The following is a 13,755-nucleotide window of genomic DNA, read 5'->3' on the forward strand; positions in this document are numbered from 1 at the left end:
AAAAAAAAAAAAAAAAAAAAAAAGAGTGGGAAGTGGTATTTATTTATCTTTGTATCCAGAAATGTAGAGCAGAAGCTGGCATATAATAAGTGATTCAGCAAATGTTTTGTTTCAGCTTCCAAGGTATTGAACTTGGCACTTAGTTTATGGGCAATGTATCCATAGAGATCTAAAAATTCAAAATCATTTCTCCTAAAGGTACAAAGCTGTCACGGATGCCTGTTCTCTTCAGCCAGATATTGACTTATTACCATTTGGAGATCAAACTGAAATTGGAGAGAGGGTGAGCTATAAATAATTTCATTAAGCAATAAACAAAAATCTAGAAAAGTCTTCTGGTTGTCTTTAATCATTAATAGAGAATCATGAAATTTGAGAGCTTAGGAGCTGTATGTTGTCCCGAGTGACAAGTTCCAGAAAACCAAGGACAGGAGTCCTTTGATGCCACTCTTTCTTACGTATTAATATTTATTGAGTAATCACTGTATACTTAACATGGTACTAGTCACTTAAGAGTTCTCGAGAAAAAGTGAAGCATAGTTCCTGGCTTTGACCAAATGCATTTTTGCTTACGTGGAACTTGCTGTAATGGGTTTGAAAACTAAGATTACTTTCGATAACTTCTCCCAATCTTGTTAAACATCTGTTTATTCGTATTAAAGTGCTCTTTTCTCTTTGTGTAACCATGTTTTGCATTGATGTCATATTATTCAGACAAGCTGAGAAATATACCTATAATCTTTAGAACAACAATGTCTGTAATGTTTTCATCATTGTCAGTCCTGGGCACAAACTTTATATGCATTATCTACTTTCACAACAAATCTGTGTTATGGGTGCTATCGTTATCTGCGTATGAAGCTGCAAAAATCAAGGCTGAGCGAGGTTAAGGAAATTACACAGTTGCCAAGGTAGTAGTGTAGCCAGGATTAGTCTGGTTCTGTGGCCTTTGTTCTTAATGACTGTTCTTTTTTGCTACATACCGCAGTGTGTATTAGAATGAACTTAAGTTCTGGGAGCCTCAGTTTCCACATGTGTAAAATTAAAACAATACCTACATCTTGGAATTGCTATGAAGAATAAGAGAAATTCTAAAATGCAAAGCCATTTACACAAGTCTGGCACATACTAAGAGGTCAATTAATACTAGTTTTTTTATTAAAAAATGTGTAAGTGGTACTTTATTATGAAAGCATACTCTTGAGGATAGTATTGTTTCACATAACTCATAATATCAAATTTGGGTTGTATGTTAAGTAAACTACAGACACAACTCAGGAAACAAGAAAAAATCTTGGAATTGCTTGCATTTCCTAGAAAGTGTTTTGGTTATTAATGCTTCTGTACAGCAGAGATCTCTATTAGAGTGAAAGGAGGATTAACCATATCAGCCTTGATTAATTTGAGAATTGCTGGCCAGTAGACAGTTTTCATGTTTTCTTACCAACGTTACTACAATTTAATTAACAAGTTACTATCAATTTAAGATTTTTTAAAAGACGTTTGTATTTTAAGGTCATATTACCAAGAGATCATTTACTAATATAAAAAATGGGTATTTGGGGTGTCTCTTCTCTAGGGCATCAACCTGAGTGGGGACAGAGGCAGAGAATCTGTGTGGCACGAGCGCTGTATCAAAACACCAACATTGTCTTTTTGGTAAGAATATGGCCTTCCCTTTTATTTCTATTTCATTCTTCCATCTGGACAAACGAGTCTTTAAAAAGATAAGACAAGGCCGGGCACAGTGGCTCACACCTGTAATCCCAGCACTTTGGGAGGCCAAGGCGGGCGGATCATGAGGTCAGGAGGTCGAGACCATCCTTGCTAACACGGTGAAACCCCGTCTCTACTAAAAATACAAAAAATTATCCGAGCGTGGTAGCGGGCGCCTTTAGTCCCAGCTACTTGGGAGGCTGAGGCAGGAGAATGGTGTGAACACAGGAAGCAGAGCTTGCAGTGAGCCGAGATCATGCCACTGCACTCCAGCCTGGGCGATAGAGTGAGACTCCCTCTCAAAATGGTTTAACTTGTGAAATCGTAAAGTATATAGAGGAAATAAATCCTTGCAGTACAGATCAGTAGATCAGCAGAAGAGCAGCATATCTTGAGAGTTGGGAGGATCCAGATTGGTGTCCACGAGACCGAGATGCCCTAGTGGTTGTTTATCCGTGTTTCCTAACCAGGTGAGGATTTGGATGGTATTGGATGAATGAGGCAGGATCATAAGTCCTCTTATTTATATTTGATGGCAAAGAAAAAAAAAGCCAGAAAATATACTCTTGGTAGGCGTAGGGCTAAGTAAGCCTAGCACCCCATTCCAGTGCTGTGCAATTCGGACTGTGGATAAGCTCTATCTGTGATGCTGCCTACAACTGTAGAAACCTTGGTTCTGCTCTAGACCTGTGGCATAATCTGTAAAGGTAGAATCTAAAATTTATGTCTTTAAAAACTCCATGAATGATTTTCATGATATCCATCTTGAACTAATAATTTATTTCTCCCTGTGGATCTAGAAATTTGATGGTTATGTTGATTACAATTTTGCTCTATTTTGGTCTCTCCAGCAGGAGGTACCTAAAATAGCTTACAAGTAGACAATGGGAAGATGATGGCAGAGTATGTAAATGCATCCCTGCCTTCTCCTTCTGCACAATTATTAACCACTTATAAATCCGGTTCCCAGAACATTTTTAGAGTCTTCACTCCATCTAATCTCTAGAGCCTCTTCAAAAAGTAAGTTGGTTTTGGAGTTTTCCACTGAATTTGAATCTGTTATTGGGGACGGTAGAAGAATTTGGACATACTAATTCATCTCCCTAAGAATACCTATCTCCAAAGTTATTCCCCCAAAAAACCTCAAAACACCATGCAAGCCATTGCAGGATCTAACAGTAGCCTTTTATTTTTTCTTTTTTTTTTTTTTTTTTTTTTTTTGGAGATGGACTCTTCCTCTGTTGCCCAGGCTGAACTGCAGTGGCACTATCTCAGCTCACTGCAACCTCCACCTCACAAGTTCAAGTAATTCTCCCACCTTAGCCTCCTGAGTAGCTGGGATTACAGGTGCATGTCATCACACTTGGCTATTTTTTTTTTTATTTTTAGTAGAGACAGGGTTTCACCATGTTGGTCAGGCTGGTCTCGAACTCCTAACCCCAAGTCATCTGCCCGCTTCGGCCTCCCAAAGTGCTGGGATTGCAGGTGTGAGCCACTGTGCCTGGCCGTAAATACTTTTTACAATAATGGATGGATCCACAACTAGAAATTACGTCTTGAACCTTGGGATCAATTACTGACTGAGCATGAGGAACTGCCTTGGAAACCTGAAAGGGACTGAGGTCCCCTGGGTGTGGCTTTCTTCCTCAGTTCATTTTACTGCCTGCTGCGATTCAATGACTCCAACCCACTTCAATTCTAGAATCATGGAAATCAAAGAAGTTGTAGGGCTAAATAATTGTCAATTCCCACCTTTTCATTACAGGATGACTTTTAGCATCAACTCTAACGGCTTCTTGATGACTCTCCCTGAAGATACATTGCTTACCTTTAAGGCAGCTTTTCCTGGTTGGACAGTATATAAATTTCCTGTTACTGCTATAAAAAATTGCCATAATCAGTGACTTAATCAATGTAGATGTATTATATTATCTTATAGTTCTATAGATTAGAAGTCCATCAAAGTGTCAGCAGGTCTGTGTTCCCTTCTGGGGAAGGGAACAGTCAATATCCTTGCTTTTTCCAGCATTTACAAGCTGCCTACATTCTTTGTCTCATGCCTGCCTTCCTCCACCTTTGAAGCCAGTAACATGATGTCTTTCTGACTATTTTTACATAGTCACGTCTTCCTCTCTTCACAGCGGGGAGAGTTTTCTGCTTTTAAGGATGCATAGAGTTAGTTTAAGCCTGTCTGGATAATCTCCTCATCTCAAGGTCTTTAGTCTTAATTACATCTGCAAAATCCTGCTGGACATATAAGGTAACACAGCCACAGGTTCTGGGGATTAGGACCTGGGCATCTTTGGGGTCCATTATTCTTCCTACTACAGACAGCTCTTATTATTGGAAAGTTATTATGTATTGAGATCTGCTTCTGAGTACTGTCTGTTCAACCTGCACTCTACTTCTGTAGCAAAATATATATATATAAATATATATAATATATATAATATATAATATATTTTAATATATATAATATATATTTTAACATTCTAATATTAGTGTCATAACTTGTCTAAATTTACATTTCTCTAGGCCAAGCAAGCATAGTATTTTCAATTCTTCCACAAATAACATATTTTGTAAAACTTTTCTTAATCCCTGATGTATAGTGTTTATAAGTGTCCCTTTGAAAAAATCTGTGCTAGATGCACACTGATCAGCTCAGATAGCCTTAAAACCATTGGATCTTATGATCTTGGTCTTATTACTCCATTGCAACCTACTGAAAAACATTTTAGCGGCAATGGAATGCTGTTGATGTGTTTTAAAAATTCCTCAAAAATAATAATATCTCACACTTCCATTGTTTAAAAATTCACAAGGTACAGTATTATCCCATTTGATTCTCATCACAGTGCTGAGAGAGGGTAGATGGTATCCTCAAACTAAATGCGGAAACTTATCCAAGGACTGATGGCTAATGAATTACAGAGTTTGGGCTAGAAATGCATGTCTTTTGAGTATTGGCTTTCTAATCAGCAAAGATTCTCTGGTATTTTCTGAAATTATTGCTGCATTTTCCTTTTCTCTCCTTTTTTTTTTTACCCTTTCTTCTTCACTCTCTCACTCCCTGTTATCCTTCCTTTATTCCTTCCTCCCTTTCTTCTTTCCTCCTTTCTATCTATTAATATTCAGTGAATATCCCCAATGCCATTTGTTGTGCTGGGTAAAGGAAATAGAATTGAGAAAAAGGCATTACTTATATCTTTAAGAATTTTACTTGTACATGTCACTTGAATAGTTTCACATTTTGCTCTAAATAAACTTTTATCATGTTAGCCTTGACGCAGTATACAAGTTAGATGAAAATGTCTTAATTATGTATCAAAAATATTATTTTTGGGCCGGGCGCGGTGGCTCAAGCCTGTAATCCCAGCACTTTGGGAGGCCAAGACGGGCGGATCACGAGGTCAGGAGATCGAGACCATCCTGGCGAACACGGTGAAACCCCGTCTCTACTAAAAAATACAAAAAACTAGCCGGGCGAGGTGGTGGGCACCTGTAGTCCCAGCTACTCGGGAGGCTGAGGCAGGAGAATGGCGTAAACCCGGGAGGCGGAGCTGGCAGTGAGCTGAGATCTGGCCACTGCACTCCAAGCACTCCAGCCTGGGTGACAGAGCGAGACTCCGATCAATGAATATATTAAATTATTTCCAAAAATACATCCGTACAAAGAATATACTATTTAAGCACATTTATTGACTATACAAGAGAATGTATTAATGAAGACTGTACATATGTATATTAGAAGAAATAATATAAGCTTGAGAACAAAGAATTGACCATTCATCGAATTGGCCATTCGGCAAATTATCTTGCTTTCTTTAAAGGAAGTATTTCCCCATAATCTTATTTTATACATTGAATCTGGAGACGTGATTCTCAAGCCATTAAGCCTCAACTTTTATTAAGTTGTATAAAAGGTTGTATTTGACAGAAAACACTATGAATCCCCACCATGTGAGACATGACATATAAGTGATATGGCATATAAATGATAGTTCTGTGACCCAGGCATGATTCTAAGTACTTTATACACATTAGCTCACTTAATTCTCATAATAACTCTCTTAGGTTTGACATTATTGCTGTTATTACTATTATTATTGTTACTACCGCTATTCACAGATGAACGTACTGAGGCTTTGGGGGATAACTTATCCAATATCACACAGATAGTAACAGTGAAGCAGGGATAGAAAGTCAGGTGGCCAGATTCCAGAGCTTGTGTTCTCAGTCACCACACTCTTCCTTATTAAGAGATGCTTGGAAGATGCTAAGCTCTCACTGTGATACATTGAAGGAGTAAGCACAATATTCATCCACCATGGCTTTGTTTATAAGAAAATAATAATAAAACAACACTTTTGAAATGATTTACAGACTTTTACTACATTATTTTGTTGCATCTTGGCAGCAATCCAAGGTGTTTTCTGTCAGGCCTCTTTATTATCCCCATTTTACAAAAGAAGTGACTGAGTTTGAAACATTGGTCAGCCTCCAAGAGCGGTCATAACTACAATGTGGACCTTTTAATTTAGAGATACTATACTTTCAATTATGCCCTACTAACTTCTAACATGTAAAATCAGAATTTAGGCTGGGTGCGGTAGCTCATGCCTGTAATCCTAGCACTTTGGGAGGCTGAGGCAGGCAGATCAGTTGAGATCAGGAGTTCGAAACCAGTCTGGCCAACATGATGAAACCCCATCTCTACTAAAAATACAAAAAAATTAGCCAGGCATGGTGGCATGTTCCTGTAATCCCAGTAAGTTGGAAAACTGAGGCAGAAGAATTGCTTGAACCCAAGAGGCAGAGGTTGCAGTGAGCCGAGATCATGCCATTGCACTCCAACCTGGGTGACAGAGCGAGATTCCATCTCAAAATAAATAAATAAATAAATAAATAAATAAATAAGAATTTTATGGACAGTCTAATTGAGTTATTACAAAATTTTATTTTTAATTCATGTCTTATTTTTACTGTGAAAAATTCCCAGGAAGAATCATTTGGGATAGTTTGGTCTACATCACAGATTATTCTTGGAGTTTTAATGGAATCAGAAGCAGAAAGTTATTTCAAAGGCAATCAGATTCCTCCTGTGAAAATCTGCTTTTCTAAACCAATAATTTGCTGATATCAAGATTTGCTAAATCTTGATAATTATATCCTTGCTGCATTGTTGGTGATGGAAATGGAGACACTTTTGTCAGTATAATCCTGATATTTTTCCATTGCTGTGGAGATACCACTTTCTATTGGTACTTTGACTTTCATTTTTAAGTAATTGCAAAGTTACATTATAACACCTATGTTTAAAAATTTTTATGTATTAGTGGTAGAATTTTCTATCAGTTATCAAAATCTAATAATTTTAAAATTCAAGTAAGAATATTTTTTTCTTGTTATTAAAAGGAGCTAAATGACAAATAAGGAGCTAGTGGCTGTGATGATTTTGAAAAGCAACTCACCAGGCAGTTGAAAGCCAGTTCCTATACAAAGTACTTATTGTAACATTTCAGAAATAATTTATGTGCATTAAGATGATCCAGAGGGTCTGAAAGATTTGAAATATTTCCCATGTCATCCAAAGAAATTTCAGGACAATCAAGATAATTGTGTTTTTTCTATAAAAGTCATTTGAGGACACTGATTATATCACCCATTTATTTACAATTACAATATCCAGCAGACTGATTTTTTAAAGGCTCTTATAATTCTTAATCACCCTTTAACTATCAAAATGCTTTGTTAATATTTATTTTGCATAAGGCTTCTCCTAAACGCTTTAATAAGGCCACGTTGCTTATAGTTTCTAGCTATACAGACAAATCGATGGAAAGTTGAAAAATTACTGAGCTAATCATATGACAACCTATCATGATTATACACAAATTTATTCTAACTTCCAAACTTCAGTTTCTATCTAAATAGAAATTACTTTTTGTTTCATTATTCAGATTATTAAGCAATGCAGTCTATCTGTAGAGAGACTATGATTGTGCTCAATTGAAAATTTTGCAGAATTGTAATTTCTAAATATCTCAACATGTAGCCTGTGGGTAGTAGCATGAGAAACCAGCTACTTCTTTCTTGGGCCCATAAGACAAAGTAGAAGTTTGTTTNAATATATATTTTAACATTCTAATATTAGTGTCATAACTTGTCTAAATTTACATTTCTCTAGGCCAAGCAAGCATAGTATTTTCAATTCTTCCACAAATAACATATTTTGTAAAACTTTTCTTAATCCCTGATGTATAGTGTTTATAAGTGTCCCTTTGAAAAAATCTGTGCTAGATGCACACTGATCAGCTCAGATAGCCTTAAAACCATTGGATCTTATGATCTTGGTCTTATTACTCCATTGCAACCTACTGAAAACATTTTAGCGGCAATGGAATGCTGTTGATGTGTTTTAAAATTCCTCAAAATAATAATATCTCACACTTCCATTGTTTAAAATTCACAAGGTACAGTATTATCCCATTTGATTCTCATCACAGTGCTGAGAGAGGGTAGATGGTATCCTCAAACTAAATGCGGAAACTTATCCAAGGACTGATGGCTAATGAATTACAGAGTTTGGGCTAGAAATGCATGTCTTTTGAGTATTGGCTTTCTAATCAGCAAAGATTCTCTGGTATTTTCTGAAATTATTGCTGCATTTTCCTTTTCTCTCCTTTTTTTTTTTACCCTTTCTTCTTCACTCTCTCACTCCCTGTTATCCTTCCTTTATTCCTTCCTCCCTTTCTTCTTTCCTCCTTTCTATCTATTAATATTCAGTGAATATCCCCAATGCCATTTGTTGTGCTGGGTAAAGGAAATAGAATTGAGAAAAGGCATTACTTATATCTTTAAGAATTTTACTTGTACATGTCACTTGAATAGTTTCACATTTTGCTCTAAATAAACTTTTATCATGTTAGCCTTGACGCAGTATACAAGTTAGATGAAAATGTCTTAATTATGTATCAAAATATTATTTTGGGCCGGGCGCGGTGGCTCAAGCCTGTAATCCCAGCACTTTGGGAGGCCAAGACGGGCGGATCACGAGGTCAGGAGATCGAGACCATCCTGGCGAACACGGTGAAACCCCGTCTCTACTAAAAAATACAAAAAACTAGCCGGGCGAGGTGGTGGGCACCTGTAGTCCCAGCTACTCGGGAGGCTGAGGCAGGAGAATGGCGTAAACCCGGGAGGCGGAGCTGGCAGTGAGCTGAGATCTGGCCACTGCACTCCAAGCACTCCAGCCTGGGTGACAGAGCGAGACTCCGATCAATGAATATATTAAATTATTTCCAAAATACATCCGTACAAAGAATATACTATTTAAGCACATTTATTGACTATACAAGAGAATGTATTAATGAAGACTGTACATATGTATATTAGAAGAAATAATATAAGCTTGAGAACAAAGAATTGACCATTCATCGAATTGGCCATTCGGCAAATTATCTTGCTTTCTTTAAAGGAAGTATTTCCCCATAATCTTATTTTATACATTGAATCTGGAGACGTGATTCTCAAGCCATTAAGCCTCAACTTTTATTAAGTTGTATAAAAGGTTGTATTTGACAGAAAACACTATGAATCCCCACCATGTGAGACATGACATATAAGTGATATGGCATATAAATGATAGTTCTGTGACCCAGGCATGATTCTAAGTACTTTATACACATTAGCTCACTTAATTCTCATAATAACTCTCTTAGGTTTGACATTATTGCTGTTATTACTATTATTATTGTTACTACCGCTATTCACAGATGAACGTACTGAGGCTTTGGGGATAACTTATCCAATATCACACAGATAGTAACAGTGAAGCAGGGATAGAAAGTCAGGTGGCCAGATTCCAGAGCTTGTGTTCTCAGTCACCACACTCTTCCTTATTAAGAGATGCTTGGAAGATGCTAAGCTCTCACTGTGATACATTGAAGGAGTAAGCACAATATTCATCCACCATGGCTTTGTTTATAAGAAAATAATAATAAAACAACACTTTTGAAATGATTTACAGACTTTTACTACATTATTTTGTTGCATCTTGGCAGCAATCCAAGGTGTTTTCTGTCAGGCCTCTTTATTATCCCCATTTTACAAAAGAAGTGACTGAGTTTGAAACATTGGTCAGCCTCCAAGAGCGGTCATAACTACAATGTGGACCTTTTAATTTAGAGATACTATACTTTCAATTATGCCCTACTAACTTCTAACATGTAAAATCAGAATTTAGGCTGGGTGCGGTAGCTCATGCCTGTAATCCTAGCACTTTGGGAGGCTGAGGCAGGCAGATCAGTTGAGATCAGGAGTTCGAAACCAGTCTGGCCAACATGATGAAACCCCATCTCTACTAAAATACAAAAAAATTAGCCAGGCATGGTGGCATGTTCCTGTAATCCCAGTAAGTTGGAAAACTGAGGCAGAAGAATTGCTTGAACCCAAGAGGCAGAGGTTGCAGTGAGCCGAGATCATGCCATTGCACTCCAACCTGGGTGACAGAGCGAGATTCCATCTCAAAATAAATAAATAAATAAATAAATAAATAAATAAGAATTTTATGGACAGTCTAATTGAGTTATTACAAAATTTTATTTTAATTCATGTCTTATTTTACTGTGAAAATTCCCAGGAAGAATCATTTGGGATAGTTTGGTCTACATCACAGATTATTCTTGGAGTTTTAATGGAATCAGAAGCAGAAAGTTATTTCAAAGGCAATCAGATTCCTCCTGTGAAAATCTGCTTTTCTAAACCAATAATTTGCTGATATCAAGATTTGCTAAATCTTGATAATTATATCCTTGCTGCATTGTTGGTGATGGAAATGGAGACACTTTTGTCAGTATAATCCTGATATTTTCCATTGCTGTGGAGATACCACTTTCTATTGGTACTTTGACTTTCATTTTAAGTAATTGCAAAGTTACATTATAACACCTATGTTTAAAATTTTATGTATTAGTGGTAGAATTTTCTATCAGTTATCAAAATCTAATAATTTTAAAATTCAAGTAAGAATATTTTTTTCTTGTTATTAAAAGGAGCTAAATGACAAATAAGGAGCTAGTGGCTGTGATGATTTTGAAAAGCAACTCACCAGGCAGTTGAAAGCCAGTTCCTATACAAAGTACTTATTGTAACATTTCAGAAATAATTTATGTGCATTAAGATGATCCAGAGGGTCTGAAAGATTTGAAATATTTCCCATGTCATCCAAAGAAATTTCAGGACAATCAAGATAATTGTGTTTTTTCTATAAAAGTCATTTGAGGACACTGATTATATCACCCATTTATTTACAATTACAATATCCAGCAGACTGATTTTTTAAAGGCTCTTATAATTCTTAATCACCCTTTAACTATCAAAATGCTTTGTTAATATTTATTTTGCATAAGGCTTCTCCTAAACGCTTTAATAAGGCCACGTTGCTTATAGTTTCTAGCTATACAGACAAATCGATGGAAAGTTGAAAATTACTGAGCTAATCATATGACAACCTATCATGATTATACACAAATTTATTCTAACTTCCAAACTTCAGTTTCTATCTAAATAGAAATTACTTTTGTTTCATTATTCAGATTATTAAGCAATGCAGTCTATCTGTAGAGAGACTATGATTGTGCTCAATTGAAAATTTTGCAGAATTGTAATTTCTAAATATCTCAACATGTAGCCTGTGGGTAGTAGCATGAGAAACCAGCTACTTCTTTCTTGGGCCCATAAGACAAAGTAGAAGTTTGTTTGCATATTACATATTGGAGAAGCAACAAAGAAAGAAGGGTAATGAAGAAGACATTTATGAACTTTTTTTTCCCACTGTTCTGATAATTCTTCCCAGTTCTTTACCTGAAACGTCCACCATTCTTTACTGCTTTGTCCCTTCAGTGCTCCCTCAGTTTCCTTCATTCCCTGCCATCCCTGGTCCTTCTAAGGGGTGATTATATTTCTGTTGCACCCTCCTCCCTTCAGGTCACTTTGCTTTCTAATTCATAGTTTTGAGGATACATTCCAATTTTCTTCAGTTGTTTCTAGCTGTCCTCTTTTAAAGATCCAAAAAGGTGAAACATGTAGTTTGATGCTGTATATAATATTTTAGGAATGAACTATATATGAAAATAATTTATAGTGATATCATCAACAAAAAAAGAAAATTAATGTAATTTCTTAAATTATTTTCTAAATATCTTAATCACTTGGTGGATGAAAACATTCCCCCTAGAACAATTGTCGTCAGGTAAGTGTTAGGCATGCTATTCTTATATATAATAATAATAATAGCTAACAATGTCAATTATATACCCAGTACCATACTAAGCATTTCATGCATATTACCTCATTTAATTCTGAAAATATCCCCATTAAGTAAGTCCTGCTGTGATCCAGTTAACATTTTCTTTTTTCTTTCTTTTGAGTCTCGTTCTGTCACCAGGCTGGAGTGCAGTGGCGCAATCTCAGCTCACTGCAACCTCTTCCTCCTGGGCTCAGTGGATTCTCTGGTCTCAACCTCCCAAGTAGCTGTGATTACAAGCCCACGCCACCATGCCCAGCTAATTTTTGTGTTTTTAGTAGAGACAGGGCTTCACCATGTTGGCCAGGCTGTTCTCAAACTCCAGACCTCAGGTGATCTGCCTGCCTTGGCCTCCCAAAGTGCTGGGATTAGAGGCGTGAGCCACTGTGCCCAGCCCAATTAACATTTTCTATACCTATTTTTATTATCTAGAATTCAAGTACAATTATCTTTTCATTCTTTGTTTTGCTCTATTATTATAGATTGCTGAGTAATACGGTTTTTAACTTGCAGATTCAATAATAATTCAAAACATTTTGAATAGTGTTATTTACTTTTAAAATAATTATACAAAGTCTGTTTTTCTTTTCACCTGCAGGCACTTCTAACTTTATTTCGTTGTTTGTTTGTTTTTCTCCTACCTCTTTTTTTATTGTATTTTAATTTTTATTTTAGGTTGAGAGGTACATGTGCAGGTTTGTTATATAAATTGTGTGTCATGGGGGTTTGGTGTACAGATTATTTTGTCACCCAGGTAATAAGCATGGTACCTGACAGGTAGTTTTTCTTTATCCTTTTTTTAAATAAATAAGATCTGGGGATGATTTGCCCTTAGTTATTTGTATTACATACTTTCTCTTTTTTTTTTTTTTTTTTTTTTTTTTTTTTTTGAGACGATAATCTGCTCTGGTCGCCAGTGCTGGAGTGCAGTGGCGCGCTCTCGGCTCACTGCAAGCTTCGCCTCCCGGGTTTGACGCCCTTCTCCTGCCTCAGCCTCCCGCGTAGCTGGCATAAAGGCGCCCGCCAATCTCGCCCAGCTAGTTTTCGTATTTTTTAGTACAAGAGGCGGGGTTCAACCGTGTAGAACAGGACGTCTCCAGATCCTCTGACCTCATGATCCACCCGCTCGGCCTCCCAAAAAGTGCTGGCTGACAGGCTTGAGCCTACCGGCCCGGCCCAAGTATTACTACTTTCGAGAGGAATTGAGTTATGTAAAAAGTATAGAAAACGTCCATCTTTCCTTCATTTTCCTGGTTGCAGGATGACCCATTCTCAGCCCTGGACATTCACTTAAGTGATCACCTAATGCAGGAGGGGATTTTGAAATTCCTGCAAGATGACAAAAGGACACTTGTTCTTGTGACTCACAAATTACAGTATCTGACGCATGCTGACTGGGTAAGAGTTTAGAAGAGAATTTTGCTCATTTTTATATTATAGTCATATAAATGAGAGAGTAAAAAATGCTTTCTGAAATAAAGGTAGTTCATTTTGCCAATCAAGGCTTTTTGTCACATTTCTGGAAATACCCGCTTTCCTTAGATCATAGCCATGAAAGATGGAAGTGTCCTAAGAGAAGGAACTTTGAAGGACATTCAAACCAAAGATGTTGAGCTGTATGAACACTGGAAAACACTTATGAATCGGCAAGATCAAGAATTAGAAAAGGTAAGTACTCATAGTTCAGAAGAGTTCAGAGTCCAGTTCAGAAGAGTTAGAAATTTACTAAG

At 36.8% G+C, this 13,755-nt stretch overlaps 1 protein-coding gene across 1 annotated transcript in view; it reads left to right on the top strand.

Annotated features, from left to right (window-relative positions):
- The window catches only part of ABCC9 (ATP binding cassette subfamily C member 9), a 129,440-nt gene that overhangs the window by 52,148 nt on the left and 63,537 nt on the right, over positions 1–13,755 (top strand). Inside the window, 5 exon segments of the mRNA XM_017888598.1 lie at positions 199–283; positions 1,580–1,592; positions 1,595–1,659; positions 13,286–13,423; positions 13,568–13,693. Of these exon segments, the coding sequence (XP_017744087.1) occupies positions 199–283; positions 1,580–1,592; positions 1,595–1,659; positions 13,286–13,423; positions 13,568–13,693 (427 nt within the window).

Source organism: Rhinopithecus bieti, unplaced genomic scaffold (genome assembly GCF_001698545.2).
Source record: "Rhinopithecus bieti isolate Rb0 unplaced genomic scaffold, ASM169854v2 scaffold_15769, whole genome shotgun sequence".
Classification (NCBI taxonomy): Eukaryota; Metazoa; Chordata; class Mammalia; order Primates; family Cercopithecidae; genus Rhinopithecus; species Rhinopithecus bieti.